At 45.2% G+C, this 23,771-nt stretch overlaps 1 protein-coding gene across 1 annotated transcript in view; it reads left to right on the forward strand.

Moving 5' to 3' along the window:
• The window catches only part of snd1 (staphylococcal nuclease and tudor domain containing 1), a 209,764-nt gene that overhangs the window by 21,776 nt on the left and 164,217 nt on the right, over window positions 1-23,771 (forward strand). Inside the window, exons 10-11 of the mRNA XM_080021993.1 lie at window positions 2,691-2,795; window positions 16,734-16,835. Coding sequence (XP_079878119.1) covers window positions 2,691-2,795; window positions 16,734-16,835 — 207 coding nt within the window. The remainder of the gene's footprint in view (window positions 1-2,690; window positions 2,796-16,733; window positions 16,836-23,771) is intronic.

The following is a 23,771-nucleotide window of genomic DNA, read 5'->3' on the forward strand; positions in this document are numbered from 1 at the left end:
TTGCTGGAGTGCCCGGCGAAATGATCAACAGTTCAACTTCGCCATTCTTTTATTTACAGGATGTCAACACCCTTGGATAATGTACAACGGCTATCTTGATCATAATTTCACTACTATCCTACTATACTATTTTACTATCATAACTATAGTATAGGCGAGTATGGAAGTTTGGGCTAAATAATATCTGAAAATAAAAAATCTCCAATTAGGGTCCCAGACACGAAATCTTATCAAATCGGGTCCGTGATGCAAATCAGATTAATGGTCCTTGACATGAAAAATGTTGGGAATAGGGGGTAGTTTAGAGATGACACAATAAGGGTTCCTTATGGTATTGGCGCACCTCCTCTACGAAACCAGACATGAACAAACACATAGTGAATGCCTATGTAGTCGGTGTTGCATACTCGTTACTCGTTTCCCACAGCAGGACCAGAGGGGCCGGGAGCCAGCCGGTGACGTTAAACACAAAATCCCAAACATTATTAGTTTGTGTGAAATCGTATAACCTGGACCTCGAATCATCCGGGCTGGCAGCCTGATACAAAGTGTAATGAAAAAAAAAAAAAAAAATGCTTTTTGGGGAAATTGTGTTTGGCCCTGTAGTCAGAACCAAGCCAACGGGTTCAATTGACGGCGAGCGCATTTCCCCGACTCTGTCCGAGACCACCTCCCTGGGTGAGGTTTGACGGAGCCCACTGCAGTCGTCATGCAGGTGTTGACCAGAGGGTGGCAGTAGATCCAAGCTGCCCTCCCTCCCAGTCCTGGATTAGACCAATGAGTCATGCTGCTCGCCTGCTCATCCCTCATGGCAGCTACTTTGCAAAGACTTCTCTGCTCCATTTTCTATCCTCTCTCCATCTTTCTGTCTCCTTATCTCCCCCCCCCCCCCCCACCACCACCACCAGCTTCTGATCTTCTCCGACACACTTTCTCATCTTTGTTTTCTATCGCTCTTGCTTTTCTAACTTTTCATCTCAAAAATATGTTACCTTGGTTTTTGCTTTCTATCTTCTGTTACGGTTTTGTCTTTCTCCCTTGTTCCTTCCGTCTTTCGCTCCCTGTCCTCTTTTATCTTGCTCTGCGTGCGACGACCTGTCTTCGCTGCCTTTTCTCCCCCAGCTGATAATTAGCCTGTGAAACATTGGCCGTTTTCTTCTGCTCCTCTCCTTTCCCCGTCTCTCTACCCCCTCGGTTATTTTCTTGGGCACAACCGCAGGATGACCTTGATAGGTTTAGAATTTGTGTAGGATGAGGCTGCCCTGCACGCCCGCCGCGTGGTTGTGCGCCCATTGCGTTTCACCCCGTGTCCGTCTCTCACTACCCTTCTAACTCTGTCTCTATCCATCTCTCCCACTCAGCTCTGTGATTAGTCTGTGATGTATTTTGCCTGCTGTTTTGCGCAGCCTGTTTAGCATGTGGGCTGGTCTAATTTCTGTTCTCCGGTGGCAAAATGCTTTGCTAGTCTGATTTGTTTTTTTGTTTTTTTTCTCGGAATAATGAAGGTTCTGGGGAAACTAATACACCAGCTATATCAATCCCAAAGGCACCGCTTTGTCCTAATGGCACAAGATAACATGTCTGCATGTGGACACATGATTACTCACTCACACACATACACACACACACACACATCAAGGTTATTGCAACCGCCAGCTCGTGTCCGTCACCATTTAATGTCTCAGTTTGAGTGCAGCCTACATAACGTGCATATCAAATATGTTGTTGGCCGTTTATCAGTGGCTGTGTAGGGATTTGGTGTGTTTACATGTTGTCGGTGACTGATTTCTCCGTTCTTTGCAGGTGGCCTACTTAAATTCTCTGGGTTTGAATGCCTCCTCCATCTCAGTCACATTATAGCCCAAATCTGTCCCCATACTGTGGAGAGCGCGCACACACACACACACACACACACACACACAGGAGATGGTCTGGCCTAGACATATAATTGTGGGGGTTAAGACAGTTACAGATAGCACCAGTAATTGGTGTCATTTGGTTTTGCACCTGTAAAATATTCAGGGATGGAACACCAGTGACAGTTCATTGCCCCAGGCCAACAATTCTTTGTAAATGACTTATTAATGTTAATGAATCGTTATGTCAGTGGCATTGTGATTGCGTTGTCACTATCTGCCAGTTTTCAGCGTGTCACCCTGTACCAGTCGACATTTGGCAGGGCGTTAGAAGTTGCGAGTGTTTTTTAAAAGCCATCTATCGCCATTTTTTTTCTATCAATTTATTTTATTCTTCCCCCTTGTTCATGTTCTCTCCTTCTCACTCATGCCAATTCCTCTCGACAGCCAACCGTCCTTTCTGTCCTCCAAACTCTCGCTGGTCCACTGGGGCTCTCCCACCCTCCCTCCCTCGCTCACTCTTTCGTACCTCACTCTCAATCACTTCCGCTCGCGGTGGCACACGCTCCTCACCCCCCCCCCCCCCCCCCCCATCCCTGCTCGGAATAGAATCTCTTCACCATGTTTGTCCTTTACCTCCTCTCTTACTCTATCCATCTTCCGTAATTTCTGTAGTTCTTAATCACTCTGACACCTTTTCTGATCCTTACAATAGAATACATTTCCGTTGTCCCTTGCAGGTCACTACTTTGTGCGATTCCGACTCCATTCCTCCCCCAAGTCCATATTTCTTATCCCGTCAGTCGCTAACTGACTCCTCTTCCCTCCGTCCAGGTGATGCAGGTGGTCAATGCCGATGCCATGGTGGTAAAGCTCAACTCCGGAGAGTACAAGACCATCCACCTGTCAAGCATACGGCCCCCCAGAATCGAGGGAGAGGTACATTTTTTTTGTGTGTGTGTCATGTCTCTCTAAACATGTATGCGTGTGACTGTTTTTATCCTTACCCGTGTGTCTGTGGCAGCCGCTCGGGAGGTAGAGCTGATGGCGGTGACTGCTGTTGCGTCCTTAAATAACACATCTGAACCCTGACTGAAAAGCTGGCTCGTTTCTTGTGTGGCTGCCTTCAGCGTCTGCGTGGATGTGTTTGTGGGCAAACCGGAGGCGTTTGTCGTAATTAATTGTACTTTCATAAACCGCTGCCAGAGTACATAAGTTACAGTTGTGCCTCGCGGCTGTTGAGTAGACTTACTAATATGTCTGTCAATAACTTGATGATATTCTCGGGGATAACTATTACTCCTTTTATCATTACATTACATTTACATTTTAGTCATTTAGCAGACGCTTTTATCCAAAGCGACTTACAATTGTTCAAACACCGACGGACGCAGCCATCAGGAGCAATTAGGGGTTAAGTGTCTTGCTCAAGGACACTACAGCATGCTAGCAGGAGGAGCCTGGGATCGAACCAGCAACCTTTAGATTACTAGACCACCAGCTCTACCGCCTGAGCTACCATCCCCATTTTATAAGATAGTTACACACACATATCTGAGAAATGATCATAGGTAATGTGGATATTATAACCAAGCCGGTAGAGGCATTTATCACAACAACTGGGAACAGCCTAAGAAGTTCAGACAATTGCAATTCTTTTCTGTAATGCAGTCTTAAAGACAACATTTAACAAAACCACAATATTATGATAAAATCCCCGATGTCTAGTCTGGTATTACAATATCGATAAATCACTCTGTCCTCCTCGGTTCTCCATCACTGGACTCCAGACTGCCATCACTTTTGGAGACAGTGCTACCAAATTTTATAACTAGGAGCAACAGCATGACTTGCAATGTGCCAACTGTTATTTTTATTTAAAATTAACATTTTTTTTTTTTTTTTTTTTAAATCATCATCGTATATTATGTGAAACGCTAGGAGAATGGAGAATCGGTGTGTGTTGCACGTTAGGCTTAAGCGATCATGCGATCCCCCAACCTCCGCCTCCTCCGTGGAGCAGAAACCCGGACCGGGAGGGTGGGACGCGATAATTGCACGATTTGGACCTTTTATTTTGCTCCTCTTCTCTTTATCCTTTTTTGTGAGATTTCATAAAGGGCCCCCAAAAAACGGAAAAGAGAGAGAAGAGGGGGGGAGAAAAAAACACCTAATTCAGCAATTGTTTTAACCGAACCGCCGCGCTGCCCCTGGTGAGACCCGGTGCTCCGTCCCGCGGTGTGCGGCCCGTGCGCTGCTGGCAGAGCCCAAAACACCTGTGGAGTCGACAGAGCCTCTTCCAGAACACTGCGTCTGTTGTTTTTTTCTTTTTTTATTTTCATTGAATGAGCATAAAGCTGTCCCTGCACCTGCTCAACTGGCGGATTAAAAAAAAATAAAAAATTTAAATAGAGCGCACAGACAAAGATCATTAACTTGTGCCCACGAAGAGTCTGTGTGGAGGTATGCATGCGACATTGTTATAAAAAATACATTTCTGCTGAAACATTGCATATTTTTGTGTGTGTGTTTAAGACAGTAATGTACTGACCACATACCTTATGTTTACATCTGTTTATTTATTATTTTGCGTCCTGTTAAAAAAACATTTTAACTTAATTATTTATTTCTGTTTAAAGCACTTTAAAATAAAGCAGCACATTGTTATTTCCGTAAATTGTGTATTTATTACCAAGGCATTTATCAGTAATACAGATGGAAAAATATGAATGTGTTGCGTTGCATGTCGATTTCAGTGACGCTCCTAAGTTTTGTGCTGGTGCAGCAGGGAGCACCAGTGCTACTAGTGGAAGAAGTTAGTCTGAAGCCCTGCAAATCGTATCACATTTTGTTCCTTTCGTTCCTCTTTGCCTTTTCCTTTTTCTTTTACGTGGCTGCGGTGACAATTTTCACCACTTGGTGGTGCCCCTGCAATTGGGCCACATGCATTCGGTACTTCAGATAGAAGCCAGCACATAGTAGTGGGCATTGCAGCACTGCAGAGAACTGGCCATTGACCCCCCCTATACACCACATAACTTTGCCTTAATCACTTTAGGATCAACACACACGGGCAGTCCGAGCGATAAATCAATACTATCATATCAGTCTTTCAATGGCATGGCATTGTCATGACCGCATAAGGTCATGACATTTGACATCGTAATGGAGATACGCGGTCTGAAGCTTCTCACAATGTAATGATTCAATATTTAACAAACCTATTTAGAAAACAAAAATAATTCCCTCATGGATCAATATGGATTCTCACAGACAGCAGTTCTTGTATTGCCATTTTATTTTTATGCGTCCGTGCCGACGACAGCCGCGGCCGGAGGTATTACGCTTTCGGGTTGTACGTCCGTCCGTACCATGTTGTGAATACGATACCTCAGGAATGCGTTTAGGGAATTTCTTCACATTTGGCGCACACGTCCGCTTGGACTCAAGGATGAACTGATTCGATTTTGGTGGTAAACTGTTTTTTTTTTTTTTTTTTTTTTTGATGTGTGTAATGTTGGAGTGGCTATTTGTTAAAGCAATGTCTGCTGCCTCCACAGACTGCCTGCCTATCTATAAAGAAAATCAAGGTCTTGAATGTGATTTAAAATTTCCCAGAAGAAAAGCTTTTTTCCCTACATTTCTGTTTGGGGAAAAACCAAGGGAGGTTTGCTGGTCGGGTGTCACGCTGGGCTTTGTAGCTTTGAATCATGGCCATGCATTCTGTTAAATTTTGTTTTAAAGAAGAAGGGACCAATGAAAGAAAAACGGGAACCAATGCGATTACACGCTCTCTTTTGGTTACCATTTAAAGTGGTAATCCATATCGTCTGTGTTGGCTTGATTACACTACATGTAACCAGAATTCAATTTGAAACTGCGGTGTTTTTTTTTTTTTTTAAATCTGGCCGTATCCTTGTCTTCGCTCTAAGACAGTCACTTTATTTTCTCGAAAGTGTGCCTTCTAATCGATTGTTTTGCAATTAATGATGCTGTTTTTTTTTTTTTCACTTATTCATCCGGTGGGGCTGTTATTTTCTGTGAATGTTCATCCATATAAACAGTTTACTGACCACAATTACGGTGTTTCATCATATTCACCCCACCAGCGTCAGTAGAAATGGCTCCGAGGTGAGCACACGTGTAACTCTTATTTCATTGAATGGCTGTTTCTTACAAAGTACCAGCTAAATAAAGTATCAAAGAAGGGATTTGTTTCAATGCGGATTACCACTTTAAGAGCTTTGACCCTCCAAAGCTGCTCCGTGGTCAGCAAGGAATAGCTAGAATTATCAATTTAAATTCTTAGTCGTGGTCGTTCTTTCAAGATGCGTATCACTTAACAACCGGACGACTTTTGAATTTCAAACAAAAATGGAGGCGAGGAAGAGTTCATGGAAACTGCTTCGCTGGTCCGACAACTGGAGCTCAGCTCAGGTGATTGACTTTGCCTTTCGAAGCCCCTCCATTTAGCAGTTCCGTCTTTTTGCTCTTCCTGCATTTTTATTGCTGTCCTCTCGGATCCTGACTCCTCTCCCTCTCTGTACTTGCACTCATTTCTCCCTCCCCACGGCACTGTTAGCGCCAAGCATCATTAAGAGAGAGGCTTTGTATCTCTCCCTCTCCTTCTCGCTCACTTTAATTTGCTCTCCTCTTCCCGGTGGGCGCACACGCTATGGTCAGGTGTGTGTGTGTCCGTGTGTGTGTGTCCGTGTGTGTGTCCGCCCGCCCGCCCTAGCCTGCGCCCTGTAATTGTAACAAGCTTTTGGCCACTTCTCTCAGTTTGGTGACTACTTTCTTTTCTCCTGCTGATTGCTCCTAACTCTCTTCAGGCCTGTCCTACTTGCACTTTCTCTCCGTCCCGTTCTTTCTCCTCTTCATCCCTCTGTCGCGCCACTCTGGCAGCCATTTTGACGTTTTTGTGTTTACTTTTGTGTTTTGGCTCTGTTTTAAATGTGTTGAGCTAGGATGGAAGTTAAAAGCCTGAAATCTAAATGCAGGCTAGCCTTTGTGCAACTGCTGCAACCTTACATAATTAACTGCTCACATTCAGTACTTTGCCAGCAATCTCGATGTTTTAGAGTAGAGTAGAGTAATAATTAGCAATTTAAGTGGTCTGCTGAGTTGACTGGGCAAGAGTACCAGCCGGGGTCAAAACATAACAGCATTTAGTCAGTTTCCCCGCTGCAGTGGAACATGTGCGGTAATGTCTATGCAAAGCGAAACTTATTAATTTACAGATTGAAATAACGGTTTTCAGGGACACTGTAAGGTGAAGTGGAACAATGGATATCGATGGATTTCTCTAGTTATGAGGGCAGTCACGATCATGAAGTTTTAGTTGTGGATTCATTTTCATAATAATTGTGATTATCTTAATTGTCTTAAGCTCCTTTTTATCCTGCTATAATAGTATAAACCTATAATTTCGTAAAGTCATAGATTTTTATTACAAGCCATTTATTGCCATTGAAGACCAAAACATTTTTGTGACATTTCTGACAGTGGTGTAAAATTCCCTCTTAAATTTGGAGGAAGACATGCTTTTTTGAACCCTTACGATTCTTCAAAAAGCTTGTGAATCTACTCCAACAACTTTAATTATGTAATTGTGACCGCTCTATCTGCTTCCCACTCCAGCACACACTGATGACACGCTGCCCACTCCAGCATGGCTGTGAGTAAGCTGCCCTGTTTTTTCAGTTTTCAAACACATTTGTGTTGCGTTGTGACAAGCTGAGGAGTTGCTCTCCCGCTCGCACAGTGCCTTGTTAAGCTGCATTAACCTTTTGTCACAAAACATCTTTGCAATTGGCTGTGTCCATGCACAGATGCAGACAGTATTTTTCTTTTTAAGACACACAAACATAATACACAAACTTATACACTATATGCTATGTCTGTTGCCCAGCTTAAGACTTTATGGCTGATTGATATTCATAAACTCAGTTTTCATTGGCGGCAAATCACTTGACAACAACACAGTTCTCTGATACCATAACTATTGGTGGTTTCAACATTGTCAATGTGTACAAGCCCCCTAGTGCCAACTGGGGTCTGCAGGTCCTACCCACCCCACCCCATCCCACCTTGCCATCTATGTGGGGGATTTCAACAGCCACCACCCTGACTGGGGATATCCAGTAGTGGATAGTGATGGAGAGGCAGTTTCAGACTGGGCATCTAGAAATGACCTTGTTCTGATACATGATCCCAAACAAAGAGGAACCTTCCACTCCGCCAGGTGGAGGAAAAAAAAAGACTACTCTCCTGACGTGTGCTGGGTCAGCTCTTTGAATGGAACGCCCTATCCTGCTCAGATCCTCATTCTTGACGATTTTCCACACAGTCAACACCGGCCCTTGCTTGTACACGTTGACCTACACCTCCCAGTCATAGACAGCCCAAGGAAGATGCGCTGGAACTTCCGCAAAGCCAACTGGAAGAAATACAGTGAAATCCTGGAGCGGAGCGTTGTTACCATCCCACTCCACACCATCACTGTAGATGAAGCATACAACCGCTTCTGCAGCGCCATCTACAAAGCTGCCCACTCAGCAATCCCACGAGGCTACCGACCCTTCTACGTCCCATGCCTGGACGGAGAAAGTGCTGCACTCCTCCAAGCCTACAAAACATCAGGCGACCCTGACATAGCAGACCACCTCATTGAATCACTAAATACAGCTCGGCGAAGGAAATGGGAGGAGACAGTGGCTGACCTGAACTTCACACACTCTAGCAGGAAATGTTGGAGCCTCATCCGCCATCTAGGAGCTGCACAGAAGCCCCCCAGCCAAAACCGAGCATGTGTTACACCCAACCAAGTTGCATCCCACCTACTGACTATTGCAAAAGCAACCCAAGACAAACCCACCAGAAGAGCAGTTACAACTGAGCTAAAGAAAGCGCTCAGAGACCATAGAAACCCTGAACCTTTTGAGGTTGCTGAACTGGAGAATGTCCTGCAGGGTCTGAAATGTGGAAAGGCAGCAGGATATGACATCTCTCCAGAGTTCGTGAAACACCTTGGCCCCCGAGCCCTAACCTGGCTGACACAATTCTATGCCAAGATCATAAACACGAACTTGATCCCAAAGAAATGGTGGACAGCAAAAGTTATTGCCACCTTAAAACCTGGCAAAGACAACAATCTCCCTGCTCAGCGTTCCCTACAAAATCCTGGAACGCCTAATACTACAACGTATCTCTCCAGGAGCAGAGGAAATTCTTTGCGTGGATCAGGCCGGTTTCCGCAAGGAGTGCAGCACAGGAGAACAAGTACTGGCCTTAACCACCTTTCAAAAATGGCTTCAAGAGCAGCCTGAAGACAGGGACTGTGTTTCTCGACCTCACAGCCGCCTATGATACAGTCTGGCACAAAGGCCTCCTACTCAAACTCACAAAGGCGCTCCCTGCCTGGGCAACGGCAATAATACAAACTCTACTGACAAACCCGAGGTTCAGAGTTCACCTTGGTCAGAACACGAGCGCATGGAGAAGACAGACAAACGGACTCCCGCAAGGCTCAGTTCTAGCTCCAACTCTGTTCAACCTCTACACAAATGACCTACCCTCCACCAAATCTTGAAAATTCATCTATGCAGATGACATTGGTCTGGCATTTCAAGCACCAGACTTTGAACTGGAACGGGTGCTCACTGATGACCTTGCCAAACTGGACCAGTTCTGCAGAGCCTGGCGCCTAAAACCAAGTCCAGCAAAAACTGTTTCCAGTGTATTCCACCTCCACAACGCAAAAGCTGCCAGAGAACTAAACATCTATCTGGGCGGACTCAAGCTGAAGCATGCCTTTAATCCAACCTACCTGGGAGTGACCCTACCCTACCTTGACGGGACCCTATCCTTCAAGGAACACCTAAAAGGGACGGCAGCTAAGGTTAAGTCAAGGAACAACCTGCTCTGCAAGCTCGCTGGTGCAAAATGGGGGGCAGCAGCCTCCACACTACTCACCTCAGCACTGGCTCTTGCATACTCTGCAGCTGAATATTGTGCCCCTGTCTGATCCAGGTCACCCCACACACTCCATGTGGACACCCAGCTTGAGACACAACCATGAGAACCATAACCGGGACTATCCGCTCAACACCACTCCCCTGGCTCCCTGTCCTATCAAACATTCCCCCTCCACATATCCGGCGAGCAGCAGCCACTCAAAGGATGCTCCAAAAGGTCAAAGATTCTCCCCAACTACCAATCCATGCAGACATCTACAACCCACCCACTGCTCGACTTCCATCTAGACGACCAATTTGGAAGAACATCCCACCAGCTGACTTCGCCATCCAACTGGCTTGGAAAGCAGAATGGGAGTCCAAGGAGGTCCCAAACAAACATCTGGTGTCAGACCCCAATCAACAGGTCCCTGGCACCAACCTCCCATGGAGACAATGGTCTACGCTCAATCGCTTCAGGACTGGACATGGCCCCCAAACCATGGAACACATCATAGAAGTTTGCCCTCTTCAAAAACTGAAAGGAGGATTAGTCACCCTCCATACAGCAGACCAGGAGGCAACTGCTTGGCTTAGGGACTTTGCATTCGTTAAATAAAATAAATTGGCGGCAACACTCACTCTACCTTAAAATAGACAAGCACTTTGTCACACAATTATGATTCAACATCGATACATTTTTCACACTTTTAATTGACTTAGTTTAAATCATAGTTTTTTCACGGTCAAGACCTTGACCAACACACTTGCTTGTATCCGTGTACTATGCTCAGAGATCAGATAGAGAGGAGGCTTATCATTTACCATATTGGGTGCTGCTCACCTCTATATGGGATTCTTAAGGGAAAATTTAACATATGCAATGGGGTGTGCATTATTTGACTCCTTGGTGTGTGTGTGTGTGTGTGTGTGTGTGTGTGTGTGTGTGTGTGTGTGTGTGTGTGTGTGTGTGTGTGTGTGTGTGTGTGTGTGTGTGTGTGTGTGTGTGTGTGTGTGTGTGTGTGTGTGTGTGTGTGTGTGTGTGTGTCCTTACCAGGTTTTATTTTTTATTTGTAAGCTTTCTCCATAAATTCCCTCCTGTGAGACCGGATGATATTTAGATTGACAGACTGGTGATCCAGTGGTGAAATAGCAAGGCACACATACCCTTGACTCTCTCCGCTCGCCGGTCTCTCTTCCCTTAACCTGACTCCCTCTGTTTAAAACCCTCCCCGTCCTTTGGTCCCCAGTGTGGTGGCTGAGTGTATTTTCAGGTGTGAGTTATTTTTAAGCTTGGGACTTGGAGTCAGCTTTTTTCTTTTCACTTGCTCCCTTTATTCTGTCTCTCTTTCTTTCTTTCTCTCTCTCTCTCTCTCCCAGTGCAAGTGGGGAGAGATGTCAGCGCTGCTCAGTGACTCATTGTTACACCCACTCCCTGTGTGTACATGCTCCACAATGCACAATGTGTGTGTGTGTGTGTGTGTGTGTGTGTGTGTGTGTGTGTGTGTGTGTGTGTGTGTGTGTGTGTGTGTGTGTGTGTGTGTGTGTGTGTGTGTGTGTGTGTGTGTGTGTGTGTGTGTGTGTGTTTTAAGGACGGTGCTCAAAATGGTGCACGGCGGGGTCAGCAATCTGTCCTTATGTAAGGTGAAATGCAGCGGCTCTGGCTCATTCCCACGCCGCACTGTGCAGCCCTGCTTACTCATCTGCCCTCGTGCCGCTCGAACCCTCTTATTGTGTGTGTTTGTTTAGTAGATTTAGCATCGCACTACAACTGTCTCTCCCCGCTCCCTCTCGTTTGTCTCACCTTGTCCTTTCTGCCTCAGCTTCTAGATTGCAGCTTTTTATTGTTTTGTTGCTCTCTCCCCCTCCCTCTCTGTAATGCAGCCTTAAAGACAGCATTTAACTATATTACGACAAGCAAGATCCCAGACAATAATTAGTCTGTACCAATATTAATGTATTTTTAATTTGATATTCCCTATTCATGCATTTGTCCACGTTTGGGGGGGGGGGGGGGGGGATATTTGTGTATATTGACATAAGTCATGGTTGGTCCTTATTGATTAGCATGGCTGGAATTTGCATATAAAGGTACCGTTGCTGCCTGTTAATGTTTCATCTTCTGCCTGTATTCAATTGATAGAAGTTCACTTGTCTCATGGTTGGTTGGTCCCGTTAGGAGTAAGTTAAAAAAAAAAAAAAAAATTGTTTTCAATAGAAAAATCTATTGACTCGAGTCCCTGTACAAATAAATTTACATCATTCTCTATTAAATTAATTTGTCTCTTTCCTGTCACGCTTGGAGACTTATATTTGCAAGCACCCTTGACGCGCTTGTAGCCTGGCCCGTAGCTCGATGTGACGACTTTAAGTTTGTCTAAAGCTGGAGAAGGCTGAGTGAAGGCGGCTGTGGTGGAGGGGATGGATCGCGGTCACGCACACCATGATTCATCTAATGCAACATTAGGCTATCAAAGGCCACCATTGAGTGCAAGTTTAAGCCTTAGTTTTGCCAGTTGGTAACTGTCGTTCAAAAGTAAATACATTTGTCTTTCATTTGTGTTTATTCAGGTTATTTATTTTATTTTATTTTTTACCCCTCTCATTTGAAATAATAATCAAATAGGCTCCTAACTGCTGGAGAGAAGATTTAAGATTTAATTAAAGGGCTTATTTAGAGTTGACTACAAGCATCTCCAGTGATGAGCACTGAAACTACTTCTGACTTGTATCCATGTTGATTCATTGTGCAGAATCAGCCATCTGCTCTCTCTCAGGATGGAGTGTTTGTCAAATCAGGCTATTAAGGAAGGTGGTTGAAGTGGATTGGCTGATGCAAAACCATGCAAATATCAGATGGTAACGATGCAGCCTATTTTTTTTTTTTTACGTGCCATATTGGAGATCAATGTGGTGCAAGCTGACTAATAACTGCACATTTTTCCTCTCTTTTTTTTTTTTACACCCGCCCATATTGTTGTATTCTACCCCGAGGCAGTGCACGCCCTCACTGTTTCTATCCCACATCCCCCAGAACTCTCGGAAGCTATTTATTGTTATAATGCATTACGGATTGAGGTCATTATGCATAAAGTCGTATAAGTGGTGACTGCTCCCAGTGAACAGTTTAATCATAAAGTAATGTAGGCCTTTTTTTATCAGTGAAAATACAGTGTATAGAGTAGGTGCAAGGTGTCTTCTATCTAAGCAGATACAAATAAATGGCCTCACGCCGTACATTTCTTACCAGCGCCACAGCCAGACTGAAAAGCATGACATGCTCCTGAGTCATGGTTTTCACCTCTGAAGCTCAACGTGCTGCAAACCCTTGTAGCTGTGGCTGTGACCATCCAGCTCAAGTAATGCCTCTGCATAGTTCTCTGTGATCCCGGAGTTGTAGTGGGTAATTTGGAAAGAAGGGAATTTACCCCAAATAGAACAGCATCCCCCTGGGGGGTGACGGCCCAGTGGGCAGAGCAAGATGTTATTGGGTCATGTTTGAGCCATAGCTTTTAGACGGTCCTCTTTTACGTTTTAGCAGCGGAGCAGCGGCATCATTAGGGTTCATGGAAAGATTTCTAGAGAAATTGACATTTGATGGCGTTATAAATGACTATAAATACACCGATAAAGTCGTTATGATTTAGTTTGACCAGTGAGTGGACAGTTTTGTCTATTCATTTTAAGTACCTTAAGGGCACTTGTCCCTCAGGCAATGGGCCGCTGTGAGATATTAGACAGTTGTCGCCCAATCTATGGTTCTTGTCGATTCCCAGCTATGTTACAGCTGTGGACAGCTGCCCTTTAAAAACCAACCCATTTTAGTTTAGTTTGTTCCGCTACCGGTTTGTTTTAAGCTTTGGCTCCCAATCTCCATTTTCTTACCATCTTGGTTTATGGTATAATCAAGGTGGCACCGAAAGCGTCAAAACAATGTTCTGCTTTGTCCAGAGCATGATGACCAGTTTCGCATTTGCATTTCTTCGAAATTTTCCTAATTTCTCTATCGTTGAGGTCCTCCTTTAGCGTGCGTGCCCTTATGTGAACCGAACGGAGGAGTAACGCGTGACGTCCGGCTCTCACCGAATCTTCCCTACTACAGTCTAATTGGCACATCGAGCTGACATTTTCACTCTGCCACCCCCAACACGGCTCCCTTTCTACCGTGAAACACCTCGTTAGCTCTAAATGATTTCTACCTTTTTGTATTTTTAGTTCTCTATGCGTTTCCCCCATTTTAATTCTGCGCTTCTCCTTGTTAAAGCAGTACCTCACTTGACCCGTTTCTGTCTGTGTACGACTAACTCAGATGAACCAAAGTGGAGGAATACCATAAATAAGCTACAAGTAGAAAGTCTTTCTGGACACAAGCCTACTGTGTGTTTCCAGAGAACCTTGAGTTGAACTACATCAGGTCCAAAACCGATTTTATTCAAATGATGTCGAGCCCCAGAGAAACTCCTTGTCATTCCCCGGAGCTTTTAGTCCCGCTGCTCGGGCACAAAATGGAGGATTCCGCTCGCCGGTTATTCTAAAAAAGCCACCCCATAACCCCTCTGACAACCGACTTGGTAGGGATGAAAGACCCCGACAATAAGCCTCACCAGATACAAAATGGAGGACGGGGGTTCTTGACTGAGTGGGTGGGATTGCTGCTGGCCGCATGTGAGATTAACCCAGCTCTGATATACCTGCATTGCGCTGACCCCGAAAGCAGAGCGAGGGAGTGAGTCAGAGAGGAAGCGGGGAGGTCCGGGGCCAAATTTATCATAGACTTGAAGGTTCTCCCTTCTGTTCAGGGAACTCCGACCTATATATATTTATATATATATATTTTTTTTCTGCAGGTATCCAGGACTCTCCCACTGGGAAATGACGTGGTATACCTTTGATATGTTTTTGAGGAACCTTTTCTCTCTCTGTGTGTGTGTGTGTGTGTGTGTGTGTGTGTGTGTGTGTGTGTGTGTGTGTGTGTGTGTGTGTGTGTGTGTGTGTGTGTGTGTGTGTGTGTGTGTGTGTGTGTGTGTGTGTGTGTGTGTGTGTGTGTGTGTGTGTGTGTGTGTGTCCCCAGAAATTCCTTAATTCAGGTGTCTAATCATATGAACTTTTTTTTTTCTCAGTCGATTTCATTTAATATTATTTATATATGTACAAGCCATAAGAAAACAAAGTTAAGCCAGGTCATTTTTTACCTGACACATGCGTTCTAGGGGGCGGTCAAAAGATGTGACATGCATGGTGGACACAAAGGAATTTCCCTTGGGAACACATGCTAATGCACACACATGCACAGACACACACACACACACACACACACTCTTTCCTGTGTACACCTGGCTGCACTGAATAAGTGGAGCAGGTAGAAGAGGCATAGAAAGGAAGGCGAGACACAACTGTCTGTCTGTGTTCATATTGGTTCATATGCGTTTGGGGAGGGGGGTAGGCAGTGTCTGTGTGACAGATAATAATGGCTCTCATAGAGGAGGGTGGGAGGGGCAGGGGAGGTGAACTCGCTAGTATTGTCATTCATCGCCATATTCAGTCTAACGCCTGTCATTTATTTTCCTCCTGTGTGTTTGTCATTTGCTATACCCCCCGCCCCTTTCCAAAAGTGTGTGTGTGTGTGTGTGTGTGTGTGTGTGTGTGTGTGTGTGTGTGTGTGTGTGTGTGTGTGTGTGTGTGTGTGTGTGTGTGTGTGTGTGTGTGTGTGTGTGTCCCCAGAAATTCCTTAATTCAGGTGTCTAATCATATGAACTTTTTTTTTTCTCAGTCGATTTCATTTAATATTATTTATATATGTACAAGCCATAAGAAAACAAAGTTAAGCCAGGTCATTTTTTACCTGACACATGCGTTCTAGGGGGCGGTCAAAAGATGTGACATGCATGGTGGACACAAAGGAATTTCCCTTGGGAACACATGCTAATGCACACACATGCACAGACACACACACACACACACACACTCTTTCCTGTGTACACCTGGCTGCACTGAATAAGTGGAGCAGGTAGAAGAGGCATAGAAAGGAAGGCGAGACACAACTGTCTGTCTGTGTTCATATTGGTTCATATGCGTTTGGGGAGGGGGGTAGGCAGTGTCTGTGTGACAGATAATAATGGCTCTCATAGAGGAGGGTGGGAGGGGCAGGGGAGGTGAACTCGCTAGTATTGTCATTCATCGCCATATTCAGTCTAACGCCTGTCATTTATTTTCCTCCTGTGTGTTTGTCATTTGCTATACCCCCCGCCCCTTTCCAAAAGTGTGTGTGTGTGTGTGTGTGTGTGTGTGTGTGTGTGTGTGTGTGTGTGTGTGTGTGTGTGTGTGTGTGTGTGTGTGTGTGTGTGTGTGTGTGTGTGTGTGTGTGTGTGTGTGTGTGTGTGTCGCGTGCCGGTATTGGGAATGACCAAAACCACCCCCCCCCCCTCTCAGGCTGCTTTGAAAATGCAAATGGCTTCTATTTGTGTCCTCCTCCTGTCAAGAGTGGGTGACTGGATTGAGGAGAAGTTTGTACGCGTGCGCGATGCTCTTCTTTTGTATGCGTCTGCACATGTCTCGTCTTGGAGGTGTGTGTTTGAGTGAGAGCTCTGGAAGCTGCCATTCACGATGGCATATTCTGGGGCTTGTGGCGTTCAGTGCGTACAACGTCCTGATCTCCCCAAGTCTGACAGGACTGACAGAAGAACCAAAAAACACTGTGTGTGTGTGTGTGTGTGTGTGTGTGTGTGTCTGTCTCACTGTCTTTTTGTTTTCCTTAAAAGCTTGACATCAGCGGCAGATATTAGCTATTCAGCTTTAAGGTGCCAAAGTGAATAACCCCCCTCCTCTGTTGTCCCCCTTTCCCTCTGCATCCCTCTCATTTTCCCCCTTCCCCGCATCCTTTTCCTGCCCCTCTGCCACCGCCACCCGTCCCACCCCCATTCAGGAGAAGAACAAAGACAAAGACAAGCGTTTCCGTCCGCTTTACGACATCCCCTACATGTTCGAGGCCCGAGAATTCATGAGGAAGAAGCTCATTGGAAAGAAGGTAGGATTTAAAAAAATAAAAAAATAAAATAAATGGTTGCATCGCACAACGTCCAAGCATGGGGACAGTACACACTTGGCTACACACACACACACACACACACACACACACACACACACACACACACACACACACACACACACACACACACACACACACACACACACACACAGCACTTGAAGCCAGGTTTATTTTTTATTATATATATATATTTCCCCCCTCCAATCCCCTAACCTTGGTATGCTCTGTAGCGAGTCTCGGCGGATGCTTCTTTGGCCCTTCCTGTAATCCGCTCGGGATCTGGGAGGTGTAATCGTTTATACGTAGCGTTTCAAGCAAAATAATGTCGATCAAATCTGGACCGCTGCATGACAGTTGGCAGTAGACTGGTTCCCTCCTCGACCAAACTCCATCTCTGTCTGAGTCATGATTCCAGTATGAATTTAGCATGTGTCATAGCTGTGGGAGGGTATTATTGGGTGGGATCTCACAAGGGTCACAGTTTGATTTCATGTTGATTCAGTCTGATGTTGATGCTAGAATTCTATGTTGATATATTGACATCTTATATGTAATGAGAATTGCTCCCAACTTTTTAGTGTACCATCTCACATGCATTCCGATCAATAAATTCAGTCTCATACAGAAATTTTTCAATTCATTTTTGACCTGTGGTTTGTATTTTATTTAAGCCGGGGAATTGCGATTGCGAAATTGTTTTACTTTGTTTATTTAATTTATTATTCAGCCTGAAGGTGTTTTGCTTTAGGGTTGGAGAAGATGTGATATGCACCATCTTGAAAATCGATGGATTGATGACTAGAAGGATGGATACTTTATTCATCCCTGGGGCAGCGTTTCTGTTGTCTGGTAATTGGTAATGTTCTGACCGGGAATCTGTTGGAAGTCCGACATATTTAAATCTCTCCGTTCATAAGGTCCTGTGAAAATAATTCCCTCCAAGCACAATTTGAATCGGTGCTGGCTGGATCATTTTGATATATCCCGCAGTGACATGTTTGTTGTTCATTTCCGCACTCAGCAAGTTGCAACGGGGAGCCAATCAGTTTGGCCGATCTGCTGATCTGAAAGCTTCACCTCTGACCAATCACGTTTGTCGATATAGACGTAAGCCCCGCCCCCTCCCCCGTGGACCGGTTGTGCTTGTCAACACAGGAGACACACACAGAGCGGACACAAGGCTGCAGTGCCTAGAACCCTGAGGAGAACCAGAAAGATGATGTGTCGTTGGGACACGTACATCCATAGTTTGGCGTTTTTTGGGGATATTTAAGTTCCAACCCACAGCAGACGGTAAATATTCTCTGTGTAAAATATGTCGACGGGACGTCCCGACGAAGACTGACGACACACATTTTATTATTTATTTTGACCTACTTGCAATATTTATTTTGTTTTTGATTTGATCACAATTTTATTTGAGTGAAATGTTTATTAAAGCGGCTGCACTTGTTGCTTATTGTTCACTAACGGAAATGATTTGATCTCAAGTTGGAATATTCGTAATATTTATCAATATACATCTACATGCCTTGATGATGTCATTCTCTATATAGACTGCTTGTCAATTGTTTTTAAGCTCAATAAACAGATAATACTTGACCGGAATCTCTCCCGTTTGTCCAGGAAATTGAAATCTTCCAGGGCACGTTGATCGCCACCGATTGTATTTTCTAACGGAAACTCTGCCCTGTGGCAAAATGAAGGCGTTAGAGCGGCACACATTGGAACAGAAAGATCCTGGTACATTTTACGAAGATAGATCAGTACCTACTGTTCAGATTCATAAAATTTGATATACACGCCCGCCCACCTGCCTGCCAAAACACAAACACTGCTTCTTCGCACACAATACTGAATGTGAGATTGTTATTGGGAGGGGGAGGGCGGCGGGACTTTGTCTCACAATGTGTCCCGCGGTTTGTGTGGTACAACCTGAAGGCAAGGGGTGTGTCTCTATAATGTTATTTTGCAGCTTTTTTTGCTTGATTGTCTTGAATTTTTGCTTTGCTTGAATTCTGTCCACCCCCTTGCTCCACCTGCCGCCAATTACACCTCAGGCAAAACGGGTGGTCATGACTCCGGCGCTGTTTGTGCCTTCCGAGGCTCGAGTTGATTATGGTAGACGCACACATTGGAACACATCCTGGAACGTCTCCTGCCAGCTCAAGCTGCTGATGAATAATTAAATACCACATTGAAAAGAAAAAAAATTAGCTTAGCAGTTGGAACTTATCTTTTCCGGACACACATTTTACCGTTAAGTTATTTTTATCTAGAGGTGATGTGGGACCATTTTTAAGGATGTTTTTCCACAGGGGTGTCATAGCGGTGTGCAAAGCTGCATTGGTATGGGAAATGTACGAATACTTCAAAAGCAGACCTGTCACAATGACTTGAGCTGATTGGGACAATTTTGTACAATAGTTAGGTTCCCCATTCATACTTTCCCCTCCATATTTAAGGGGAATTTTAAACCAATGTTAGGAATGTTGCGAATAGAATATGAATTACAAGTGTTTATTACAGCCGGGTTGAGGTCAATTAACTGTACTTGAATTTGAATGTTTCAATGTCAAACGTCTCTTTCATAAAGTGATTGTTCACTATTATGGTCCTGTGCTCTGATAGTGTGGTAAAATGAGCATAAGAGTCAAATGAAGTGTTAAGAATTGTTAAAATTTCATCATTTTATCAGAATATTGGCTCTGCTTGAGCACCGCCGCTTTACCTACGGTTAATGGAGCAGACCCGCCATCAGTGTTATTAGCCGCTCCGGTGTTTACCTTGCAACGACACCGTCTGTGAAGACCGCCTTCCTCAGCTGAGCCGGGTGCCTCATGGGGGGCCCTTGCGCGCTTTATAAAGTGAGCCAGGTTTAAGTGGAGAGCCCTCATTCATTCGTACCCATCCACCACTTTAGCTTCAACTCACCACTTTATATAGGCGCTCTCCTTTGGCAACGGTCAGTTCAAGAAAAGGTTCAGAATGTTTCCTCCCTCCCATCGCCTTTATTGTTGCTAAGACACAAGGCTGCAGCTAATAATAAATTCCTCTTAGAACCCTTTTTTTTTTTTTTTTAAAACCCTCAATGATTACGAAGCCTCAAACTATGATTATGTATTTGAAGGTACAAGCTGCGCCTCTTGGCTGCCTTGGCAACAAGAGGGGAAAAAAAAAAAACGAGGTATCAAGACATTTTATACAGGCACGCCACGGGGGAAGTTCATTTCTCAAGCTCCATACTTAACCCCCGAGGTGTTAAAGTTATCTCCGCCCACTCCACTTACTTGAATCGTGAAATTGCAGTCGGGGTAGCTGCGTCGACGGCACCATTCTTCATTTTTACACGAATGTTGGACATCAGAAAGGGGAAGGGTTGAAGCAGCCCACTTAATGCCGTCCCATCTTAGCCCTGCTAAGCGTCATGCGGCGAGTTTTGTGCAGCAGGCATTAGCGAAAGCCTCTAAGACCATCTCTTTCACAGAATTTCTGCTCCAGAGAGCTCCCTCCGCTTTTATCTTTGTTTTTTTTTTTACCCCCCCTTCTCCTTTTCCCCGACACGCACCGAGATGGAAGCCTTTTACCCCGGCATTGGGATAATTGGGACTTGACCCAGTGGATTTGGATGGGGTATCCTCCGTCTCGCCGAGGACTTTCCCCCCGAACGGGGCGGGGGGCGCGGGGTGAGACGGAAACGGAACTCAAAACACGTCCAGGGGTTCCAAAGGTGTAGGATGTAGTTCAAGTGGTACCCAACCGAACCGAACCCGTCCGGTCACGCGCTCCGGGGTGGCCGACATCTCACGGGTGCAAGCAGTCTCAAGAGTTCAAAGTTCAGACCCCGCCGACGAGTCGGCGATGCGGCACAAATAATTTTATTTTTGTATTTTTTTTGCCGGAAAGGTGCGCTAGCAAACAAGGGCCATTTTCCACCTTAACCTTCCAGGATGTGACTAAGCAGCAGCTATGAGTCCCACAGAGCTAAAGCTCAAAGCCGGAATGCCGCCACTTCACAAGCTACGTTTATATATATATAAAAAAAAAAAAAAGAGGGCTTGTCCTTTTTCCTCCCAGTCCCTCTATTCTTCATCTCTATATGGAGAGCGCGGTGCTTTTGATCTTCTGTGAAGCGTATCTAATATCCATATTCCGAAGGCTGCCTTTTTTTATGAAGAAAATGTTCCAAAGGACAGTCTATCTATTGGCATATTAGAGTCGAGCTGTTCTGGCCGTACCGTTGAAAGGGGAGTTCACACACGTCCATGCTGAGGTAAGACTCATGTACTCCCAGTTCTTTTTTCTTTTCTTTTTTTCTTTCCCTCTCCTCTACCTGGAGATGAGCTTGAGTACGATTTTAAGACTTCACTTGTTCTCAAGTTCACTTGTGTCCTGTGTCATTAAGGTATCATGAATCTGCCCTGAGGCATTTTTTGCCCCTTTTTGCCCTCTCTCTCTCTCACCCCCCCCCCCCCTATTGAAATGGCAGCGCTTACTCGTTGACATAATCCTAAAAAGCTTGATTTGGCTAACTTTATAAGTAGCGCTTCTTGTGTGCCTGGGTCTCAGCCTCAGCAGGGGGAAAAAAAAAAAAGTCCAATGGAAATGTTGCATTAAGCCACTTATCAGAGTCGAGCACATTCGGATAATCCTGCACGCTCAAAGTAGCTCCTGTTTCGCAGCCGCCTGTTTACCGCTGCAAACGCAAATGCCCCCCCCATCGGCACGCACGTGAATTTGCGGCGGGGAAGCGGTGCGACGCGACACATGGCGTCGGATGTCATTGCGTGCGCGAGTGAAACGGAGGTGGTTTGATTTTGGGCCGAAATTTCCCAGGTGTGACGCAAAGCCATCTCAAGAGTCCGGAGCCTAAAGTCGTCGAGCCGCGGACGCCGCTCACCTTCTCCTTTACCTTCCACAGCTGCCCCTCTCCTGAACACCTGAAGGGTGGATCCCTCCAGCGCGACTCAATTCATTAAGCCATAGCCGGACGCCATTACAGCTTGCTAACGACGCCGGGGCTTCCGTAGTGACCCCCGCCTCCAGCCATTTCCCCACCTCTTCCTCCTTTCGACGGCTTCCCCTTTCACCCCTACTCCCTTGACTTACTGCTCCCGCTTCCATTTGCCCGTGTGTCTCTTTCCCACCCTGCGGCTTTCTGACCCTCGCTGTCTCTCCCTCTCTCCCTGTCTCCCCTTCTCTCACCCGTCTGGTTTGTTTTGCCTGTCCCGTCCGCCTCCTCAGACCAGGCGTCAACTTCTAACTGACAGCTGTGCAGGGGCTGTGTGCAGCTTTTCTTTTCTCGTGGTCTGGGCGGGACAGTTTTCCTGCCCCTCTCTCTCGTCTTGCCCCGTTCTGGCGTGAGATTTTCGAATTTCAACACAAATGCCTGAATTGCAATTTGTTGGACTCAGGTCTAATGTTCTGTAAATAAAGGTGATCTATCTATCCATCTATTTATTTATTACGAACATTTTTTTTTTTTTTTTACCCTCCATCATTTCAGCCCCATTCTTCGGTGAAATGGCATCTTTACCGTATCATTTCTACTGAGGCTGGGTTAAAAAAAACAAAAACACTCTGTACTCATCGATTCTATTTTTTGTATTTCCGAATCGTTTGTGAAATTGTTAGATCGATACTATCGATTTAAGTGAAAACTGTTGCGTAGTTTCAAAACACACACCGCGATTCTCACAAATGTTTAATTTCTATACTGGGGTGTTTTTGTTATGTGAGATATTTTGTTATGCGTGTCAGGCTTGGTTACAATTGTCGTTATGTATAAAATGTCAGTATACTGTATCTGTAGAACTGTACTGCGATCCATCGTGTCAATATCGGTTTGAATTGACGATGGATGGCTCTGCTCCCCCCCCCCAAGACGAATGAAAATATTTGGACTCACTCCCACTTTGCTCCTCCTTATCAGTATGCTTCTTACATCCATCCATCATGGGTTGGTTCTTACAGATGGCTCCGCCTTATCAGGGGATCAGTCCGATGGCCTGTGGGGGGACGGGGGACGGGCCTGGAACTCCTAGTCTAGCGTCGCTTTGTCAAAGCTTTTAATCTATCCTCACGAGTCTTAAAATGCAAGATCCACTTCTTTATCAGAATCCCCCTGATGTATCTGTTTTTGTTCCATCCCCCCCCCACCCCCTTTTTTTTTTTTTGTCTATTTTTTTTCTACTCATCTTTCTTCTCTTTTCCCCGTCTTCCTCTTGCGATATTGCCGCTCCTCTTCTGCTCTGCATTCTTGAGCTCTTTTCCGTCCTTTCCCGGCGCTTCCCGTGGCTTGGTGGCATCAGTCTCTTTCTATTAGCCTTTGGTCCCCCCCCCCCCCATTCCTCAATTGATTCACCCGTGTAGCCACACGCAGGTATTAAACCACATTAATAATTAATAAAGGAAGCCGTAGGAAAGCGCTTTGTTTTCCTCATAAAATAAATTGCCTTGTGTACTGATACGGTTCAAGGGGCATTGTTTGTTTGCTCTGTTTGGAGAAGGATGGCTAATATTACCAATTAACCGTATTCAGTCAAAAAGTATAAGCTTTAGAGGAATGTGTGATGGGAAGTTTCTGAGCTATATAAAATATTGCAAACCAATGTTTTGGATATTTAATGATGGAGGTGGAGTAAAGATTCGATTTCTAATACTGGTGGTTGGAAGGTGGAGCTTGATTGCCGGTGTTCGATAGAAATTAGGACAATCTTCGGGGAGCGCATTTTCCAAACCTTCGTCTTATTCACCCTGACCCAGTACACGCCAATCTCTTAAAACAACACACCCTTGGCTGTGTGTCCAAATAACAATCACACCTGTCCTCTAAAGGCCTAATGCCCGCTCCTTATCTTCCCGGTTTGATTCCCTGACGGGTTGTGTTCAGGCCCTGATATGCGCACCAGAACA

This window comes from Zeus faber (genome assembly GCF_960531495.2).
Source record: "Zeus faber genome assembly, chromosome: 21".
In the NCBI taxonomy this organism is placed as follows: Eukaryota; Metazoa; Chordata; class Actinopteri; order Zeiformes; family Zeidae; genus Zeus; species Zeus faber.